The sequence below is a fragment of the Mus caroli genome, unplaced genomic scaffold (assembly GCF_978045245.1).
Source record: "Mus caroli unplaced genomic scaffold, Mus_caroli_1 scaffold_17, whole genome shotgun sequence".
Taxonomy (NCBI): Eukaryota; Metazoa; Chordata; class Mammalia; order Rodentia; family Muridae; genus Mus; species Mus caroli.
Window position 1 is genome coordinate 31,224,922 of NW_028227272.1, and position 22,509 is coordinate 31,247,430.

The window sequence follows — 22,509 nt, forward strand, 5'->3', positions numbered from 1 at the left end:
TTTGTTTTATTATCTTTTCTGCCATCTATTTGTCTTCTTTCCTCTCAAGCTTTACAAAATGCTGCTCATTCAATCTACACTCCTATAGTGTAGGGAACTACATAACCAAGCAGTAAAGAGGTGGGTGGGGAAGACAAAGAGATGCTGCTATGGAAGGGAAGTTGGATCCCTGCAGCATCTTTAGCGTGGTTCTTTAGTGTTCTGAATCCGTAACATGCTTGGCGACGTTGCTGGGAAGAGTGTCTAATCCCCTTCATTTGCAGAGTACAGGATTTCATGTGGTTTAATTTGAATCTAAAAAGTTTGTTAGAGCTACATTTTTAAACCTAGAGGCAGAATTATAGCTATTTAGAAAACTTGATACTCATCCATTCCTTCCTGACTTCCGGATTCTTTCACACCAACTCCTGCAGAGCCCCATGGAAGCGTCATTTTCCAGAGTGGGACTGTCCAGTATGGGAGCCACTCTTTTTCACTTAGGACTACTTAAATATATTAAAATTAAGAACAGTGCCAACGGAGCCCCTCAGCAGTTCGGTAGCCGCACAGGCGCCATGGTTACCGTGTTGGGCAGTGTACTATAGACTTCACCTCTGCAGACAGTTCCCCCGACAGTGTTGTTCAGTCCTACCTCAGGGTGGTTTTCCATTTGCACAATGGCCTCCTTGGGACTTGTAAGGCTGACTGTGCTGTCTCTGGGGTTCCTGTCTCAGCTCACCAAGTCTCAGGAGCAGCTCCATTCAACCTCCTCTGTCTCAGGCTCCTGAGGGGCCTCAAGGACTTTGTGTCACACTTTCTTTTTTTTTTTCTGTATCTCAAGAGACTCTCTACGTGTATTTTAGAAACCAAGTTATTTCTACCAGTGGGTCATACTAGTATCCTTGCCAACCATCTACTGACAGAAAACACGTTTAGCACGCAACAGAAAAGATTCTTACACCAAGCTTGGAAAAATGGGTTGTGAGGTTTTAGTGTTCTATGATTTTACTTTAACAAAAACATAGTGGTGACTGGCGGTGTTTTCTAGAAGTTATCAAGAAATGTGATGTAGCAAATATTTTGGAATATCTCTCTATATAAATGGTTGAGGGAGAGGATGATGGGAGAGTCAGGAATGGAGGGAACAGCCCAGAGAGATGCTGAATAGAATTTGAAACCCAGAGAGCACAAGTATGGGAAGGTTAGTCCCAGGTGACTGCTACATCAGAAGTTCCCACAGCCTTAACGGAGTAAAGCCACTCTTGTTTCCTCAATGTGCTGGTAACCATGGTAACTGTGCAAATGGGGATGCTGACTGCTCCTCCTGAGAGCTGGAAAGGGGCAATGCAGAACAGTTACTTCTCTTTCCACTCAGAATCCTGAATGATTGTGGACAGGACAAACAAGAAAGGAGTCTGGCAGCAGCTGACTATGAGATCTGGCCAGGTGAGAAAGAGAGTGTCAGGTGAAACAGAAGGTTTCCCCAGGGCTCTGAGCCACTTGATGGGCAGCCAGTGCCCAGCGTTTACCCCGTCAGCGTGCTCCGCCGAATCCCCCACCAACATACTTGTTATGGAAGTCATAGATCTCCTGGATGTTGCCGAAGATGATATGTTCCTTATTGAGGATGCCGGGGGGTATCTCCTCCACACCACTGGTCATCTCCCACAGGTAGGTCTGTAAGACAGCGACAGTCATCACCCGCAAGCGTGCCACAAGAGACCCAGACAAAAGAGGCCCCTCAATCATGGGGCGAGAGTGGGACTGTGACTGCACACAGAGTTAAAAGGTGATGTGTTTAACAAGTGGAACAGAAAGAGAGAAAACCTGACCGCTACATTACTCTGAACCCCAGCAAGGGCAGGCTCCAGTTTGGTCATTCATCAGATCTGTGTCACGGTTTCTGTTTTGAAATGAAGGTGTGTGACATACTTTTCCCCCCTGATGCTGCACCTTTCCCTTTTTCTTTTCTTTTCTCTCTCTCTCTCTTTTTTTAAGTCTGAATCTAGCTCCAGCTTGAGAGAAGTGTAGACCTTCTCTTCAAAAACACTTCAAACTCCCGTGCAGTTGTGCTGGCCTCTGGAAGACCTCCCCGACCGCCCCTGTATTCTCCAGCAGAAGAGCAGGGGCACTGAGCTGCTCTCAAGGGGTTGACAAGAGCTGGATGCCGCTTCTTTGACAGGGCTGCGATGGCCACTGTGATGCTTACCTCCAAGCACTCGTGCAAGTCCCTTACATAAGCCTTCTCGGTTTGGAGCAGTTCAGCCATAATGAACCTAGGAGGAAACAAATGGGCTTTCAGTTGCTCATGGGTCCATTGCCTCCTCTCCAAGTTTACTTCCTCACCCCGGCCCCAGTGACACTTGAGTGCCCCACTTTCAGCTATACCAATAAAGCTCTCCCCTCTCTGGAGCTCTCTCACCCCGGTCATTTGCTCTCCATCCCTTCTCCACGTCTGAGCTCAGCCAGTTCCACTTTCTTGTGCCTTCCCACTCATGGCGACATCACTATGCTGATATGGATGGACTGTCAACTGTATGCGTACGCAGGCATGTGTGCACAAGGTATGCGGCTGCTCACACGGTAGCTCAGCAGCTAGACCGTCTGAACAACAGTTTTCTACATTTCTCTTACTGCTCCCAGAACTGTATCTGCTTGGTACTTCATAGACTTATACTGATATTATTGTTCAGGACTCAAACAGGCTCCAAGTCGGGCAGAGATGACTTGAGCTCAGGGCTTTACAGTCTTCTGTAAAGAATTGGGTTGTATTTACGGGCTGTTCAGTCTCTGGCATAGCCACTCACCACAGCTGCTGTAACCTGAGAGGCAGCGCAGAGGTGAGTGCCCATATGTTCCAATTAAACCAGGGTGCTAAAAGTTTTATATGTCCCCATATGGTAGCCTCTGTTTGATTTCTCCAATCAACTAGTATATAATACTCATTTTTAGATTATAGACTACACAAAAGAGGATGAGCACAATTTAACTTGTGGGCCACAAGTTTGCTGATCTCTGACCTTGGTTGGTCCGGTTCAGTATTTAGGCAGTATCTCCAATGAGATTTATTCATATCACAACCTGTGCACACAAAATTAGCATGTGCTATATAGTTTACAACGTTAAGTGATTAATGCGCTTCTGGCTCCTGTGAGCAGAAGTTTATGCTCTGTATCTTTAAGAAAAGGACTCCTTCCTGACACCCCTAAATAGCACAATGGACCTGAGCATGCGTGCCTTCATTAATGTGCATCTATTTATTTTTTCTCCACACACTTTTTATTAGAAATAGTGCTTGTTAGCCAGCATATGACAATCTCATTAATACACACCTATATATTTACACACTTATCTTACATTCTCAGTAGCAGTTCTGCATATAGTTCATGCCCAGAATTTTTATTTCTAGGTGTTCTACCACATGAAAAATTTAAGGAATAATGTCCTCAAGGTGTGCCCTTTTGAAAGCATGACCAGAAGCTCAATTTGAGCAGTATCTGTTCCAGCACCTTCACCTTGCTGGGTTTTTCCTTAAAGCAATGTTTCATTTTGATAGCGGCCTTCGACTAAAGTTAAAGGATTGATGTAAAGACTACACGTTTGCAGAAGTCGACTAGGCACTGTCTTCTTATTCTTCCTCTGTTGGTAGAGTGGAAAGTGTGTGAATGTTGCAGTTAGACAAGCAGGGACCAACTGAATTATGAACCTGTCAATCACTAGAAGTAAGACCTGCTTCTCTAGGCCTCAGGACTTCTTATCTATTACACAGCTGATCAGCCAGGACTGCTGCAAGGATTGAGTAAGATCCTGTGAGAAACAGCCTGGTGCACAGGATCCTGGGAAATACTGAGAGATTAAGCCTTAGGAAACTGGAAAGCCCAAGAAACAAGGGAAGCTCTGAAGGAGCACAGCCGTCTTTGGCCGTTGCCTTGGGTTTCCTTTCTTCCTCTTGTTCTCTCTCCTGCCTGCTTCCTTTATCTTAGCCATCTTTGTAACACACTCCTCCATTCTCTCCACTACCTGCTGCTTGATGTCCCCTTCCCCTTGCTATACAAAAACGGAGCCAGGAGGGTTGGCCAAATATAATCCTCTCCTTTGTTTCTCTGCTACAGCCTGAATTATGTCCTACGGAATTAATATATCCAAATCCCATTCCTCAGATCTTGGCTTTATTTGGAAACAGTCATCAAAATAGTCATCACAGTACAGAGTGGGATAGGTCTCGGTCAAAAATGGCCGGTGTCCTTATAGAGGGGAGGTTTGCACACAAGGCACAGACAGTCAGGAAGAATGTCACATGAATGTGAATGTTCCACTAACAAATGAGGGCAGAGGCCTAGAGCAGATCTTTCCCACTCTAACCTCAAGAGGGAATGCAACCTTTGGATCCCTTGGTTTTAGGACACACACATTTCTGTTGTTGAAGTTGCTCGGCTGCAGTGCTTCATTACACAGCTCTGCAAACCAATACAACCCTACCCAGAAGACTCTGCTTCCTAGAGCAGCAGTCCCTTCCTCCGTCTTAAGAAAGTGACCTCGTTTCCATCTTGATAACATTAACTTCTCAACAAAGCTCCTTCCATGATCTCTGCATGTGTGATTTTTATCACTCAAGCTTAGAGAAAGAAAAATACCAAAATATTGTAAGGTGGTCATAGCTCATTCTTCCCATGTTCAAGGTACTATATAATTCTTGATTGAGGTGAAACATGAGTCAACCACCTCCTAAGCAGCCAACCAAAAGAGCAACATGTTGTTCCTACGTGCGGTCAAGATTCACTGAGAGAGAACGTAGCTTTGGTGGATTGGTTCTAGGATCCCTGTGGATACCCAAAACTGCAGCTGCCCAAGTTCCTACTATAAAATGGTATAGTATATAACTTATACACATCCCCATACAGTTTACATAACCTCTAGACTACGTATAACACCCAAGACAATGTAAGTGCTATACAAATAGTGGCTGTATCATACTGTCTAGAAAATAATGACAAGACACGGTAGTTTGTGATGTCAGTACAGGCATAATTTCCTCTGAATATTTACAATCCAGGGATGGTTAAATGGGAAGATGTGGGACTCATGAATCTAGAGGGCTGGCTGAACTTGGAGAACAGAGCTGGAATCTAATGATAAATTGGTCCCAGCTCTCTAAATGGATTTTGGCTCTAACCATTCTTAGTCTGAGAAAAATAGGATTCAGTTTATCAAAATCTCAGGCAACTTCAGATTCTTCCATCATGTTCCAATCTTAGCATCCTCTTTCTCTCTCAGCTCCCTCATCTCCATGTGGGCCAACTGAGACACAGGAGTAAGCTTATCAACTTTATCTCTGACATCTACAATTCACTCTCAGGGCCAGTTTCAAGATACATCTTCCTTTCTATTTAAAATATTATTCTCCAGGCAGAGATTGAAATATAAATATGTGAACCAGATATGGGCATAGGGGAGGGGAGATGTTGGAATCTCTCATGCAGCATCTTATTTTCTTCTGGGCCAAGTACAGCTCTAAAATTCAAGTAAGAAAACTGATGCTATCCGTTGTTTGTTTGTTTGTCTGTCTTCCTTCCTTCCTTCCTTCCTTCCTTCCTTCCTTCCTTCCTTCCTTCCTCCCTCCCTCCCTCCCTCCCTCCCTCCCTCTCTCTCTCTCTCTCTCCCTCCCTCCCTCCCTTCCTTTCTTCTTTCTGTCCTTCCTTCCTTCCATCCTTCCTTCTTTCTGTCCTTCCTTCATTTCCTCCTTCCTTCTTTCTGTCCTTCATTTATTCCCTCCCTCCTTTCTTAATTCTCCCTTTTTTAGATAGAGTCTCATTTCATAGCTCAGACTGGCCTTGACCTGCCAATCTTTCTGTCTTAACCTCTTGAGTGCTGTCTTTGAGGTTATGTGTCACTGTGTTCAGCTATGGGGCTTATTTGTTATGTAATTTTGGATACCTTCTAGTCCCTTACCTAAGGTTTTGATTTCCACATATAATAATATTCCATAAACTTCTCTTAGTCAACTGTGGTATCCCTGTTATCCTGTGAACCACAGTTCATATAAAAGAGCATAAAATACTCCTTACCACCAAGAGACATGACCACAGAATAAGTAATATGACACACACACACACACACACACACACACACACACACACACACACACACATATATATATATATATATATATATATATATATATATATATATTCAGAAAGGAACGGAACAATGGCAGCAGAGGATATAGGTGAGGGTTCTTGGAGGCATATGGTGTAAGCTGAATTTTAAAGAATCAATATGGTTGAAAGCAGGGAGAAAATGAAACTACACACACCAGAGAGAAGAAAAGAGAGAAGGAAAGAATCAAACCAAGAGGGGAGGGGTCTGGGCTAGGAACACTGCATGAGCAACTTCATCTAATGTTCTTGCTGCTGGGGGAGTCAGGGGCAGTAATCAGTCACAAGTGTTGCTTGAACAGGGACAAACTCTGAAATGAGGCCGACTTAGGTGGGGCCGAGGGCCGAGGAGTCCGATCTTTATTCAGAGGGCAGCACAGAGCCATTTGAAACGTGGAGCTGGTGAGAGATGTAACAGAAAGGAAGCATGGCGTATGCGATGCCAGATGTGAAGAGTCAGAGCTCTGGATTTATTTATGAGATGCTGATGGTGGCATTTGGGGAGAGTTGCTCAGCTTCCCTAGGTCTGATTTCTGTTATGTGGAGTGGTTTGGCTACTGTTGAGCTCTGATACTGTGAAGTAATATTTGATGGCCTGAGGGGTATAGGTACGCCCTGAGAAGTTCCTGCTACATGAAGAGCAGTTGGATGCAGTAGAGAACGGAGAGTCAGAGAGGTCCCCAGTGAGCCTATCTCCTCAACATACACCCCGACACCTGCAGGTAGACCAGATGACTCATCAAGCCGTCACAAGGGATGGGTAGCAGGGGGAATTGAGGAAGAGCCTCTAGCTGCAGTGGGAGCCCCTGCCCCCCACCCCATACACATACTCTTTCTTTCGAGCTGATTTCCGTTTCTCTTCATTGATCTCATGGTTAGCGTCCCGGAGCTTGACCTCCCGATCCGAAAGGCTTGCTGGGATGATGTCCAGCTCTAGGTCCTTGTTATCCTGTGTGAGAAGTGTTACAGAGGTCACCTTGGGGAAGTGGTAAAACAACCTAATGCAAGTAGGTGACAAGATGGGCGATCCTTCAAGGTCTTATCCACAAGGCCTTTCCATAAGGCAATTCTGCCTTTCAAGTAAAAAAGCTGTAGATTGTTCTGGCCAAATATTTAGTGCTACTGTCTGTATCTGCTTTCCAGGTCCTTGGCCTTGATTAAATCTAAACATGACTCAGCTAAGAACTGGTTCTTCATCAATAACATAAATGGGAATCAGAAACACAGGAAAAGTCTGAAAACATCTCATTTGTCAAGAGAAAATAAACTATTTTTATTTCAATAGGCGGTTCCCCTGGGAGATGGGAACGGAATTCCTGACCAGTGACAGAACCTTGTAACTGCTCATCCCTGCTTGCTTAAGCCATCACTGGTGTGACGTATGAGGGGACCCACAGAAGAAAACTCACTGGCTGGGGAAGGCATAGGTTTTGAGGTGTAGTGGTTTCACCACTTTACTTGAGGCTGCTCTGCTTCAGAGCGGGGGCCTGTTTAAAGACATGAGTGGGAAGTCCTAGGATTAAATGCCAGGCTCGATTTAGCTTTTAATTCATAGGTTACCGACCTCTATTATAAAAAAGAGATTAAAAGCTGGTTTTCCTTTGCTTCATAGAACTTAGTATCTTCTTTTAGGTGAAATGTCAAGCAGTCTTTATACACACTGTGCCCCTTATTCCTGAAAGCCATTCACATACACGTGAGGGACTCTAATCATTGACTCATTAACATAATTGGTTAGACTCTAGTACTGATGAGACCAAAAGGAAGGGTTTACTCAATAGTTAACTACACGGAAAGGAAAAAAAAAAAAAAACCCTCTGCTTCGTATTCATAGCCCTTGCTCCTGGCCATCCAATTCTGCAGTACCCAGAACAATAATCATGGTGGGGGAGGGGCAGGGAAAAAGGGAAGGATAGTGGGAGAGGGTGGAGGAGGTGGGAGATGAATGAATCAGTAAGGCCCCCAAGCCTGTTAAAAAAGGCCCAGGTCCATGGGCTCTGCAGCTCTGAAGACCTTGGAAACATGCTCCCTCAATGGTGATGCAGCCAGTGGCACTGAGCAGGGGGAGAAGGGAGGCAGCTCCAACGGACGGCACCTCTTACGTACCTCCGTGTTGACCCCCAGCGCCTTCTCCAGTGAGTACCGGTACTTCCCCATTCTCAGGGAGAAATCGCGGTAGTGCTTGTCCACCGTGGTCACCCATTTCCGTATCTCTGTGGCGTGGATGTGGCCCTTTTCCACAAAGCTGTCTGCCAGCTGGATCAGAAGTTTCACCTTCTCCTTCGTTTGCTGCACCAGGAGATGGCTTAACATTACTGGGTCACGTTCTTCTCGGTCCCCTTTGCCCCCAGCCCCCTCTGCTCTGCACATGCCAACTTTGTTACTCACCTTTTGGGTGGCTTAGAACAAATTATTAAAATCTCCTGTGCTGCCAGTTTCTTTACCCACAAAATAGGAATCATAAGAGCACCTGCTTCATGAATTATTGAGAACATTAATGGGCCAACAATGCCTACTGTTTAGAACATGGCTGGCACGCAGTAGGTGCTTAGTAGAGCCACTGTAAGAAACTTTGCTGTGGAACAACACTCTCTTCCAGGTGTGATATGGCTACAACTCTCTTGAACTGTCAGCAGCCCTGACCACCTAAAGGACAGCTGTGTAAAACTGGGTCTATTGACTTTCCATCATGGAGGAGAGGTCGGGCTTCTGAGGCCTAACCTTCCCAAGGATTTATAGACAGTTGAAGGTAATTAGGGGCGAAGTTCTCACAAGGCCATGCCAATTCCAAAAGATATATAAGCAGCTAGCAGTTGCTGGGGGCAGTGCCATTTCCTTCAGTGGTACAGTGGCTTGTAACTTTCCCATGTTCCTATAAGTACCCCTGTGAGTTCCTAGTGATTGGAACTGCTTCTTTGGTCTGTCACTGGTACCTTAACTAGGTGAAAGGCATTTGTTCATGTCTGCAGAACATGTAGAAAGTTTACACAACTAGTTAAGTCTAAACGTTAGCTATTGTTATTGATGTGAGATCTCTTATATTAATATAGCCATTTATTCACTTCTATGGTGCATGCTGTCATCATATATGAGGCTCACATGAGTTTTAAAACCTCTTTAAGAAGCATGGGGGGTGTGTGATGGATAAGTCTCTGAGCTAGACGCAAAAGCTTGAGGTTCAGTCTTTAGAGCTGGTCCTAAATGACACCATCAATAATGACAGCAGTGTTCGCCTCTGATCCCCTGTTCCTGGTTCCTGGCCCTCTCTGTCCCCAAGGCAGGCACTAATCATTTGTGAGCTTGTACAGGCTAGGATCTGATGAGTCTGACTAGCAGACTTCTATCTGCTTTACTGAGATTATTATTATTATTATTATTTGTCTTTCTGTCTGTTTGAGGGAGATATTACAGGCTAACCTGTCAAAAATCTGATGTGTGTTGGGTTAACTTCATTTGTAACAAGAATATGTTCAGGATTTCCTCTGTCTACAGTTCTCTGTAGAGAGCTGTGGGTTGGGCTTTGGGGATAAACAAAAGGAGAAATTAAAAAAAATATTCACTTGCCCCTATCTAAAATCTCCAGAGGGGACAAGTTTCCATACAAAATAGTTGACGGCTCGGGGCATCATGTAATTGAATGTCAATGTGAGAAGTATGTTACAGCAGAGGGATTTTTCAGTGGAGGAGAGGAAGGCAGAGCTATATGGGAAGGCAGGGAAAGCCTGCTGGGTAAGACATGGAAACGGAAGGGCGAGGACAGAAAACGCCTGCTCACCTTTTAGTATAGAAGTGTGGATTTTGAAACTAAAATTTATCAGAAATACCTGGGGAATCTTAAGGAAAAGGAAGTAGCATTTAAGTAATATGCTATAAGGGAAATGTTCTTTTGAGGAAAGTAAGTTTGAAAGACAGCAGATCTTTCCCATTTCGCAAGATGCAGAGTGAAAAAGCTGATAAGCCAGGCACCATGGAAAAGAAACCTGGTGTCATGGGGACCACTGAGAAGGGTGACCCTAAGGTGGCAAAGCCTGAGAGAGAGAAGCCTGGTCCTGGTTAGAGAAACTGACAGATACTCCCCAGCTGCTGTGTGTTCCAGAAAGTTCCAGCACCAAAGAAGTCCTCAGTGGCTAAATCCAAGACTGAGAAGTGGAAAAAACAAAGAGAAGATTCAAGCCAGTGTCACAAACTGTTCAGGGATAATGAGAAAGCTGGTGACCAGTGTCCCAAACTGTTCAGGAATCATGAGAAAGCTGGTGGCCGCGAAGCTAAGCTTTGTGGGATGCACAGATTATCATCTCACTGACAGTATGCATGCAGCTGCTGAGCCACAGCAAAAGCCCTTCGGCCAGTGTGTGAGACCAGCACGCCATCAGCATTCTGGGATCATCCTTACGGAATACCAGGGGATCAAGAGGGCGGTTTTCCTCACACAGCTGTAGTGGCTTGCTACTTGTAACTGGACCTCCTCCCTCAATCAAGTCCCTTTGTGTAGAACACATCAGAGGCCCTGTCATTGTCACCTCCATAAGAATTAATATCAGCCATATAAAATTCCCAAACACACTGATGTTACTTCAAGATGCAGCGATAGCAGCCTCGGACACCTGAAGTGGGGTCCTTACCACAGAAAGAGAAAGATGAGCTCACAGAACATCACATCATCACATCACAAGGCTGACGTTCTCCTCGGCAAGCTTTGCCAAGGATCAAAACTATTCCTCAGTACCTGAGCTACATGCACTCCATCCTCTTGCTAACAAATGGTATTCACCCTGACAAGTGAGTGGGCCGAACTTCTTATCAAGAACCTAAGCAAACAACGGGTTTATCACAAGAAGACAGCAGGGCCCCGCTTTATCCCACCATTCTAGCCTCTGAAAGTCCTGACTACCCCACACACCCCTTTCCAGGCTCATCCATGGCCTTCCTAAGAGTGCTGTGCTGGAGAGGAGCGGAGGGCTGCTCTCCCTGATGTGTGGCCAGGGCACAATACAGTTAGTCTCTCCTCTTTCAGCATGGTGGGCTGCCAGGGGCTAGAGTCAAGGGCTGGAAGGGCTTGGGGTTGAATAGAAGAGGTGGGTGTGAGGCTTGGAGGAATATCCATCCGTGAAATGGCAGTAGTAACCATGCCAGGACCTGACTAAGACAGGAAACCTGGGATCCCGAAGACCTGCATGCCATTTCACTCAGCGTTTTTACTTTTTTCTTGAGGGGTAAATTTAAAAAAATTTGTTATTTTCTTAAAAGTGGCTAATTTTTGTTCTAATAATCAAGAACCTCTTCTTATAGAAAAGACTTAGAAGTCACTATTTTCTGCTCCTGGTCAGGTGGCTTGACTGAAGCTAGTGGAACCTAGAACAGAAGGCATCAAAGCTGACTGGGATCAATAAGGACAAAAAGCCTGTGACTGAGGTTATGACTGAGATTTCTCTATGTCCTCACAGAGGCCGGGGGTGAACCGTCAGCAAGCAGTGTGGTAAAGCTCTACCCCACCTGGATCTGCCTATCTTTGCAGGAGCCATCTTTGAGGTTCTCCACTGCTGAGGCATAGCCATGCCGAGTGTCACCCCATACATAGTGGGAATGGCACCTATGTATCCTACCCTCTGGCAGGCAGCCTTCCCTGCCAACAGGTGGGTATAGTCCCACAGTTCCATGTACAGGCCTCCATTTTAGCATGTGTCCTCTTCAGTGGGCCTGAAAGCTCAGTCTTCCACCTTACTCCTCTGTCCATCCTCACTGGCTAGCTCAGTCTATCTAGTGTTTTAGCTCTAGCTTTAGCTTTAGTTTCCTGCTGCATGAGCAGAGCTAGACCAATCACCCCGATGGGGTACCAAGCATGACCATGCCCCCACCCTCCACCCACAATTATACAATATGAAACCATGTGACCTGTCATGTTCCTGCCTGCAGCTGATGAGATCAGAGGCCAAAACTTGTCTCAGAAGGGTAGCCTCTCAGTGTGGGTAATGAGTTTTCGGTGTCCTGGCTTTTACAAGTCTGTTTAAAGAGGGGCCGTGGCAGCATGGTGGCTCAGCTGAGGGCATTTCTCTGGTGATCTGAACTACAGAGACAGGGGTGGGTGGGTGGGGGACACTGCAGAATAGAAGACAACCACAGAAGAAGGGCAGGGAAAGTAACCAGTAGAGACTTTGGAGGTAGAAACAGGAGGACCACGTGAGTGCTGAGGTTTGTGCAGCGCGGGTTACACAGTGAACTCCCTGCCTCTCACGGCCCTTCAGACAGACAGGAGCTTAGCACTACTAAGTATGTGGGGACGCTGGAAGCTGCACACACTGCCGGTAAGAGCTGCCTCAGAATTGGAAGTTCCTCAAAATTAAACAGAGAGGCACAGGATAGCCAAACCATTGCACTCTCACGTGTACATACAAGAGGACGGAAAGAACATGCTCACAGGAGACTTGGACATAGGGTGAGTGATAACATTATCCATACAACCTCCAGACTAAACACCAGTCATGTGATAAACAGGAAGTAAATATCCATCAGATACATGGCAGAGCTAGATCTGCATAATGAAATATTATTTAGCCATCAAAAGAGGTGACAGGCTGACATATTAAAGCACAGGTGAATATAGAAAACGTTATACTGAGGGAAAGAAGTCAGGCACGGAGGATTGCATATTAAATGATTCTATTTATGTGAACTGTCCAGCGTGGGCATATGCCCAAGGAAAGAAGGAGACAGAAATTACTCCTAATGTATATGGGGTTTCTGGAACTCAGCTGGGGCTCCCAAACGTACTAAAAAATCCCACTTGATTGTAAAAAAACAGAAAAAAAAATTGAAAACCACTTTGTTTTTAGAAAAAAACAACGGAGCTCTGTTAGATGCTGAGAAGTTCAGCTTCCCTGTCATCAAGTACCTTTTCCCCTATAATTTTTGAAACAACAAAAAGTATCATTTGTACCCTTCTAACTAGATTGCCTACAGGCGCACCACAATGTGCAATTGTGTGTCCTTATCTTCACCAAACCTGTCTCATTTTTATTCTTATATTTGAGGGCTTATATAAAATTGCCTTTCTATATTCAGTGTTTCTTTGGCTTGATCTCATCTTTGAGGCAGGGTATAATAATTCAGCATAACTCCTTGCACTATGCAATTGTGAGGGCCACCATCTGTCACTCAAGGTCAGCTTGCTCTGCACAGCAAGTTCACTTCACTTGTTATAAAGACGAGAAGCCAGAGCTGACTGTTTAAGCTTGTTTCTGGGCGGAGCTGGGAGTTGGGCTGAGGCGGGGCAGGAGGCTTCAGTCAGAGTCTCCTTCTCTGAGCTGAGGAACATCCAGTAGCTATTCTGACACTCTGAGATGGAGACCATGCTATATGGGACCACGGTAACTACAAACAGACACAGTTCAGCTGGGAGGAAGACAGAAAATGGAGAGCCAAGCTAGAAAAGTCATATTAACATAGACTTGAGTGCCACAGTTCTGAAATCTAACCAACATTCCTAATGTTCACATATGTTTGTGACCTCCCTTGCATGCTAATGCCGTGCTTGGGGAATACTGGAAAGGTGAATTAAGGAGGTTCTTGTCTTTAGGGATATTGTAGGAGATATACCTGCAAGAGGCTCCTTGAGATATTCAGGCTAATATAGGAGATAGCCCTGCACAAAGACTCCTGGAGAAAACAGGACTTGCGTCAGCTCTCAGAAGCCCGTACACATGAGGGCTGAGCACCCCGAGGTGTTTAGCAGGGAGATGGGACCACAAAAGAGGTGGCGCTGGACTGGAAAGGACACTACCACTTTCCAAAGCACAAACTAGGAAGAAAGGACACTATTTTTAGTGGAAAAATTGTATGGGAATGGTATGTGATGGGTCTCAAGGACAGTAAGAAAGCACTCTGCTGAAGTCCAAGCTAGAGCAAAGGAACAAGGGTCAGGGAGCTGTGGTGTGGGGGGCAGGGGAGCTGAACACATGGAAGTTCCTAAGAGATCCTTTAGAGATAAGAGGAGTGGGATGGATGAGAAGGAAGGAACGGCCAGGAGAAAGCAATCTAATGAAGACACTGCTACAGTTTAGAGTGAAGAGGACAGAGCTACGAAGCAGACTGTAAAGGATTAACTAACAGGACCGAATCCTCTGCATTTCCACTTTGTCTATAAACAGACTCTGCTCCCGAGGCATTCCGGCTACCGCTGTCGTCCACCCACACAGGTGGAGTTGATACCAGCACCTCCTGTTGATGGTTCATTACTGACATCATGAGTACAGGACAGAGAGACCCAAACTGGAGACCTCAAAATCCACTTTCATGGAGATTTGAGCCGGGCTCTGTTCTCCTGCTACGGAGTAGTTATGCCGTTTCTCTAGCTGGTGTTGACATGAAGCTCCTATCTGAACTCACTTCATGGTAGGCAAAAGGCCCCAGAGCTCCCAACAATGCAAAGCCGCCTAGCCAATCCTCAGTTCACAGCACAGTCATAGTGTGGACACATACTTTGGAATATTGGCTCAGGGAGCAGGCTAAGCTTTGTTAGAGCTTGAGGAGCACGTGGTACAGAAGGGGCTTCTGCAGAACACAGGATTAGTGTGTTTTCCTCTTTGTCCCTCAAGCAAATAGTTCTCACCCCGAAAAGAACATCTTCTATGTATGGAGGGATTCCACAAAAAGCAGGCAGATAACTAGGGCATTACAAAGAGAGGTCTATTAACTTCTCATTCAAAACAAGGGTCCTCCAAATGCTGGCTGTGAAAACTGATCTTAAAAAAAAAAATCAGCTTTTTTTTTTTTTCATAGTTGAACATGCACGTGACCTTTCACCTTATCAGCTCTGAGAAAACAAAGGAGATCCCAGAATGTGGAGAGTGGTGAAGAGGTGTATTAGCAACGGATGCCCTGTTTGGAGATGTAATTTGGGAAGAACTTAGGTTCCAAAGGAGACGATCCCACACAAGCTTTCCTTTGCATCTTGGACTCCACGGTTCTGCATGCAGAGCCCGCTACTCTTGTTTCCATATGGAAAGTTTCCCACTGAGGGAGCCCTAGGAGGACCCAGGGAGAGCTGGGACACTTCCTACCTTGGCAGGCACCCTGAATTCTCCGTACTCTTTCAGCAGCTCCTGAGTCTCCTCCGTGGTCTCTCCGGTGGAGGTATGTGTTGAGAGGTAATATTCTCCTGTTTCTTGGATCCAGTCCAGTGCCTGGGGGAGGAAGCACCACCATTAGTCCCCAGAAGGCAGCTCTCAGTGGGGGAAACATGCCACACCGGGAGGAAGGCTAATGTTGGGGACCCAGGAAACGTGACAGGATGGTGGGTATGTAGCTGTGAGGGAGTTTTGGGTTTTGTTTTAAAATTTATGGAGGCTTTCGTTTGAGTTGGGACAGCTCACCCCAAAGCAGTAAACTGGGGACTATCATATGTCAGACTCAGTATTTATGAATAAATTGGGAGCTATAACAGGTCAGACCCAGTGAGTTGAGTAGCTGTGTATAAACTGGGGGTTATTATAGGTCAGACCCTGTGAATACCTGTGCAGCCCATCATATCAGCTGGTGTCAAACTCAGGACTGTATGCTAGAAAATCCAAATTATGGACAAGGGGAAACCTGTTGTCCTTTATCCTGCCACCTCCAGCCCCCTGGCTTAACTCTGCCAGTGATCTCTGCACACGCGTCAGCAGTGAGGCAAAGCCAAGGGGAGTTCTGGACATACCTGCTTAGCACTGCGCTCAAACACCACATATTGCTGACACTGGTCTAACCGCCGCTTCTTCAAGGTCCAGAAGTGCAGGACACGATTCTCCCTCTGCAAGAGCTCGCTCAAGATGGCTGTGGGCAAAGCAGGTGAGCAGTGTCATGGGAAAGCTCTGAGCAAAGTCCCAACTACTTCAGTCCCGTTACCATGGGGACTGGAAAGCTTCCCTTTAGGCCTAAAGCATCAGCAGGAAGGGAATAAAAGCTAGAGAAAGATACAGCTCCCCAGAAGGGACCAGGAGTGGGGAATGCTTGGTAACAACCTGTTTCTGAGGATCCTGTCGATACACTACAGAGACCCTGGATTTTCTTCACATCAGTCAGTCCTTATGGTAAGAGAGTTTGGAAAGCGAACCCTGAGACAACAACTGACAGTTGGTCTGGGGCCTAGCGAGGCTCTGTGAGGACCCCTAGGCATTCCCCAGGGGCTCCTGGAGGAGAGGCAGACATGGGTGGCAGTGAGAAGGTGGGGGCATTAGGGTGGCCCCTGACGTATGGAGTCTACCATACGGCACTTGAACAGCAGAGCCACCGTTAGAAGCCTCTGGGCAGAGGGTGGGTGGAAGCTGGGTGGGAACGGGGGCTACGTGTTGTCTTAGGCCCGAACTCCACACAGGTGTCCATCTGATCCCAAAGAAAGGCTGAAAGCTCTTCTTATGTCACCCGAATGATACTGTATTTGAGAATATATGTAAGGCATCTAGCATGACAAGGGAGCCGTGGGTCGTATCTAGAACTGTCATCTTGTCTCCTCACTGCTCTTAACACTGTCTGGTGACCTTGATTGATTTCCTGAGTGTCTTAAGTAGTATGCTCTATGCTTGAAGCAAGCAAACTTATTTTGTCTGATATCTGCTTCTTGTTTTCTGCAGACTTTTAAATATATGGTATTAAATATGCTTGATAAAATATACAGTAATGAGAATATATAGATAACCATGTTTACTAAGTATTCACTATGTGTCAGGCACATTTTCATAATACTCATGCTGCATTATGGTGATCCCCACTTTGCAGGTGAAGAAACCGAGGGAAGGCCTGAAACTTATGCACCTTTAGGAAACCTACATAACCATTTCAAATCATGGGATGCTCTGGAGAGTTTCAGGTGCCACTGTCCCCTCTGCCCCCTTCCTGTGAGCTTCTGCAGGTGGAGGTCTACCCAGCCCCCTCGGGTGCCTGTCCCATACAGTGTGGGTGTGAATGTGGGCTCTCAGTGGTTGGCCTCGCCCATGCTGCTATCTGCAGAAGTCAGAACCGGTGCTCTGATATGGAGTATGCCACCCACATTCAAAGGCAAAATAACATGTGGGGAAGGAGCTCGGGTTCCTCCTCCAGTTTAACCCTTTCCAGGGATTTGGACATCCCAACCTCTGGACATATCTGAGCAGGGAAGGGGACTCTATATAAAGCAGTCCACTGATCTGCAATCTGACCATGGTGTTCCTAAGTCTGGCTCACCAAGTCAGTCCAGATCTTCTCCTTGTCCTTAGTCACCAGGGCTGTGATTTTTCTAACTGGACAAGAGGATGGAGATCTGTCTGTCTATCTATCTATCTATCTATCTATCTATCTATCTATCTATCTATCTATCTATCTGGTTTCCTACACCAAGGCTAATTTCTGTGTGGCAAGTGTAAACAAGGAGAGAACACAAAATGATAATTTAGGCCAAATGTTTTTCATATCCTCGCAGACTTTATAGCATTCAAAGAGATAATGAAGGTGACCTAGAGTAGTAGTTCTGTAAATTCTACCTGCATACAGAATGCAGGTCTGACTCTGTAGATCTGAGTGAGTCCGAAATTCCATTTGTATTAGTGTCTGAGTGGTGTCAGTGTTGCTGAACTGGACACCACGTTTTGAGCAACAAATGTTTAAACAACCTTTCTACTAAGCAGTGTGGCCCAAGACTTGAATATAAATGAAAACAAAACAAAACAAAACAAAACAAAAAAGTAAAACACAAAAAACCCAAAACCCAAAAATCCAAAAGACCAAAAACCAAAAAAACTTCAACAACCTGGGGAAATCTTTTAGCATGCTAAGAGACAGTGGACCACCAGGGCCGGTTTAACTCCACACCAGACTGTGTCTTCTTAAGGGAGAAGCCTGAGAGGACGTGAGAGCCGTTGAGAGGGGCCCAGGGTCTGTGTGGCCGGCAACTGAAGCGAGCTGTGGCATTGCAGGCTTCTTACTCACCTTTTACTTGCTGTTCAGGCCCCCTGGTGTGGCTGGCAACACTAGGCATGCTCACATTGTTCCTGTGGATGTACTTGAGGAATACCTCGGCGTTCCGCCTTGCCAGAGTACAGGCCTAAGAGAAACAAAGACGTGAGGCCCTGTCTCCAGTCCACAAGTGGCACTTAAGACATGCACAGAGGTGCCTTTTTAGAAGCATTAGGGTCTTGACGATGATGGGGATACTGGGGGAATCCAGAGGGAGAAGAGTTCTGGAGGTCACTTCCTGAGCGCTCCTTTAACCAAGTGCTTCCTTTTCTGTTTCAGGCTGACATCAGAACGCAGCTGACTGTGCTGACTGGCCATTGCTAATCTTCACGCCCAGCCTGGTTTTCTTCTTTCACAAGAATGTCTCTTACATGACCACCATTGAGAACCCAGGAAACAGAAACCCACTTTAGCACATCCCATTTAGCAAACACACCTGATAACGTAATTCTAAATCTAAACTTAAATTGCCAACAGTTTTCAGATTTATTTGATTGCCAATCACGTCCCCCTTACCTAAATAATACTAACAAGTACTCTCTGGTTGGGAAAGATCAACCTCCATAAAAGAATCAGAACCACTGAAGGCTCCATCAGCACGGCTGGCAGAGAGGACAGGCCACGCTCTCCTGGTGATGCGTAGGACTGAGGGTGAGGAAGAGCAGCAGCAAAGAAGCCCTTCAGATCTTGAAGCCAGATGTGCTGATGGAGTAGTCCTAATGTCTCTTAAGCCCACATAATTTATGAATTTCTCTAAAAATCAGTTTTCTCCATAGCTATAAAACTAGTATAGACTTGCTTCCAAATTTTAAATTAATAATTTAATAGTATATTAATGAATTAAATTATCTGTAGATCAAGTTAAGTTTTAGAATCTTATATTTATCTTTTGATCACACAAATTATATAATTACAATGATTATTATGTAATGAATATAAATTTAAACATTTTATGCTTTTATGATTACATAAAAAGTAGCAACAAAGATGGATCTGGTTAAAGCCAGTTGATGGGCCCAGCAACTCACAGGCTAGTGAACCAAAGCCATTAGTGTTAGTGTGAGCGTCTAAGGCTAAGGACTCTAGATGAATCAATAAATGGTAAACAGAAAGCTGTGTACCATCTGTTGGGCAGAGAATTCCCATGGTTACAGGGAGTTTTTCTCCACAGCTTTAGGAATATATGAAAAACATCAGCCCAGATGGGTTTCTTTTTTCTTTAAAAGAGTCATTTAATTTTATGAAGAAATAATCTTTCCTTTTTCTCTGCGTGCAGATGTGCGATGTATGTGGGGTGTGCATGTCCACACCTGCATGTGAGGAGGCCAGAGGAGGAGGCTGGGTGTCCTCTTCAGCCACTGCCAGCCTTGCCCTCTTGAGACAGCATCTCTAAGAGAACCAGAGCTAGGCTGGCAGCCAGCAAGGCCCAGTGACCTTGCTCCTCTGTCCTCACCGGTGCTGGGGATATGCAGCCCGTGAGGCCATGACTGGCTCTCTACACGGATGCTGAAGATCTAAACCCAGGTCCTCATGCTCACACAGGAGGTGGTCCCGCTTGAACAGCAGGTTCTCTCCCCACCCCGACCCCCAAGCCATTCCTGGTCCCGAGAACACATTTATAACTCTACTTGAAACCCTTCCCATGCTCCTTCAATTACTTTTAATTTTATTTGGTAACAGTGAAACTTTTAAATTATTTTAAGCTCTGTATGGGAAAATTTCTACTGATCTGTATTAGTTTAATCTGCTTATTCACAGTTTTGACCGATACCTGTGTAGGCACCAGACAGTAGGAAGGAGGGTGGGTCCATAAGGGGCAGGGGGGAGGGGGGGTCTTAAGGAAGAAACAGAAAGATTTGGTGGTCAAGAGGAGAAGAGCTCTAATAAAAAAGGCGGCTTGTTATAGAAACGTGACTTCAGTGGTGGTATGTCAGGGAACACAAATTCTCTCTGAGAAACTCCAGTGGGGGAACAGGGAAGTATTGGGGAGAGTGGAGCCTGTGGGCCAGCCTGAACGGGGAAGCAAGCCTGCTGCTGGGGGACTTTCAGGAGGACTTCCCTTGCTACTAAAAGCCCATGTGGACCAGGCCTGGTTCCCCTCCCTGAGACACTAGGGCCAACTCAGAATCCCCCCCCCCCCCCAGGGATTGTGTTTCTGCTTTCACATTGGAGAAACACATTCTATTTTCACACAGGAGAGTACACATTGTGATATTTATTGTTAATTGAAAATTGCTAGATTGATAAATAGTGTCTAAATTTATTGACCCTAAATTTTGCAATATCTACTTACAGAAGGTTCATTTTAATGACTTCATAAGTAGGCATATACTCTTCAGCCAAGAGATTATTTTAGGGTTAGGGTTATTGTAAAATGATAAAGTGTTAGCCTGAGCCATGTTCAAACCCTAGCATTATAAAAGAAAACAATAAATTATTTTTTATAAGCTGAATATAAGTGAGTAAAAGCATGTGATCTTGGATTCTAACAGCTAACACTGCTGTGGCAATAGTAATGTATGCTCTACCCGATGATACCAAAAAGTGTCAAGAAAGAGATGGACATGTAAAAGTCAGTTTATGGCTTTACACATTAACCAGGAGCTGTGTCTTCAGCCCCTTCCCTCTTTACATGAGAGGCAGGCAAAGGGAAGCCTTGATGAAGGTGGGTGCTGGTGAGAGGCGAGGGTGAGGCTGGAATCTGAGACCTGTGTGACAGTATACACTGACCTTCAGGAAGGCCTCCTTCTGTTCCAGGTGCTTGCTGAGGAGTGGAATAACGTGGTCCATCTCTGCCGCTGGCCCCAGCTTGTCTCTCCCACCACACCAGTCCTCGTCTCTCCGGTACTCCTGCTCCAAGCTCTCCAGAACACTGCACACCTGGGGAATCATGGACGAAGAGGCTCGTTAAATAAACTGCTGAGTGGGTATTCTCTGCAGACTTCTGCAGCAGAACTTTAAATACGACAGTGAAGTCCAGCTGGAGATTTAGAGCAGCCACTCCTGGGATATTCTGAACAGATATTCTGAGAACCTTGTGACTGGAGGTGGAGATTTGTGGAATTGTCTATTTACAACTGATGGCTAAAGGCTGAAGCTATAGGGGTTGATAAAATCACTCAAGAATATGATGAAGAGTGAGAGGTGAAGAAATAGGCTGGATATTTGGGGTCTTCAAAGTGTTATTATATATATATGTATATATATATATATATATATATATCACAGAGACATGCAAAGTGATATGTATATATACATATATATATGTAACATATCATATACATGCATAATACATAGGATATATATCACATACTTATACACACATATATGAGATATATATCTTATACACATATTCATATGCATGAATGTATGCATATATTATGTTATATAGCTCTATATTGTTGTAACCCCATGATCACTATGAATTATGTAGACCAGGCTTGGTTTACATACTTAATGGCTTGCCTCAGCATCTGTACTTGTCTGTCAGTCAGGAGCCTCAAGCAGAGGTGAAGTGAAAAGCTACCTCCCTTGTGTGATTTATGGGCCATAAGCGAAAGTCATCTTTCAACTCCCCTGGGGACAGATGTTCAAAGTCCTACCATAAGGCAGGGACATCTTTAGCATCCATCTTTATTATAAAATCACATTTCTTTCTGAGGGAGAATACATTTGAGTTAACTTCAAAGACGTAATTTTTTTTTTTTTTTTTTTTTTTTTTTAGTTATAAAAATTCAGAGGGAACATGCTGAGGGACCTTATAAATGACCTCAGAAGGAAACAGAGCATCAGAGAGAGTCCACAGGAAGAGTTAGGTTGAATGTTACAGTGGGAGTCTCATGGCCGCCTGGTATCAGTGCATGGAGAGTAAATAAAAACTCAGCAGACACTTGCCTAATAAGCATAAGAAGACAGCTTCCATTCCAAGCATGTCAAAACCAACCAACCAACCAGAGAGCAGAGCCTCCGAATTTCTACGTTTTCCTTCAACAGCTTTGGGTACTTGTTGGTCACAGAGTTGGGAGAATAGCTATCGCCATCTCAGCCTTCTCTGAAAAAGTCATTCTTCTCGGTAAAGAGTCTGTCTGTCTGCTTTTGAGACGGGGTCTCACCAAGCCCAGGCTGGCCTTGAATTTGCTAAGTATTTAAAAGTGACCTTGAAATTCTGGTCAAGGGCTTTATGCACGCTAGGCAAGCTCTCTACTAACTGACCTACATCCTCGCCCAAGGATGTGGTTTTCGGACAGAATGTTCACTGAGTTATGAACTCAACTGAACGATGACTCTGGCAGAAGCCCCTCCTCATGCTTGCCATGTTACGAGAAGTCTGTCCCCAATCAAAAGACGACTTGTCTAGCCCCCACCTTTCCTACTTCTCTTAATGCAAGACACAGAGCATGCGTGCAAATTCATG

The 22,509-nt window shown here is 45.2% G+C and overlaps 1 protein-coding gene and 1 long non-coding RNA gene across 27 annotated transcripts in view; one reads left to right on the forward strand and one right to left on the reverse strand.

Annotated features, from left to right (window-relative positions):
- Kalrn (kalirin RhoGEF kinase) overlaps positions 1 to 22,509 on the reverse strand; it is a 603,829-nt gene that overhangs the window by 220,111 nt on the left and 361,209 nt on the right. For all 26 annotated transcript variants that reach the window (XM_085832156.1, XM_029470420.2, XM_029470426.2 and 23 more), the window contains exons 18-25: positions 20,826 to 20,975; positions 18,069 to 18,183; positions 15,826 to 15,941; positions 15,191 to 15,313; positions 8,241 to 8,423; positions 6,965 to 7,083; positions 2,189 to 2,255; positions 1,547 to 1,656 (exon numbers count right to left, since the gene is read on the reverse strand). In XM_085832156.1, the coding sequence (XP_085688282.1) occupies positions 1,547 to 1,656; positions 2,189 to 2,255; positions 6,965 to 7,083; positions 8,241 to 8,423; positions 15,191 to 15,313; positions 15,826 to 15,941; positions 18,069 to 18,183; positions 20,826 to 20,975 (983 nt within the window). The remainder of the gene's footprint in view (positions 1 to 1,546; positions 1,657 to 2,188; positions 2,256 to 6,964; positions 7,084 to 8,240; positions 8,424 to 15,190; positions 15,314 to 15,825; positions 15,942 to 18,068; positions 18,184 to 20,825; positions 20,976 to 22,509) is intronic.
- On the forward strand, positions 16,139 to 18,432 carry LOC110311840 (uncharacterized). Its single transcript, XR_002380001.3, has 3 exons — positions 16,139 to 16,198; positions 16,884 to 16,974; positions 18,375 to 18,432. It is a non-coding gene; the product is annotated as an uncharacterized LOC110311840 (long non-coding RNA).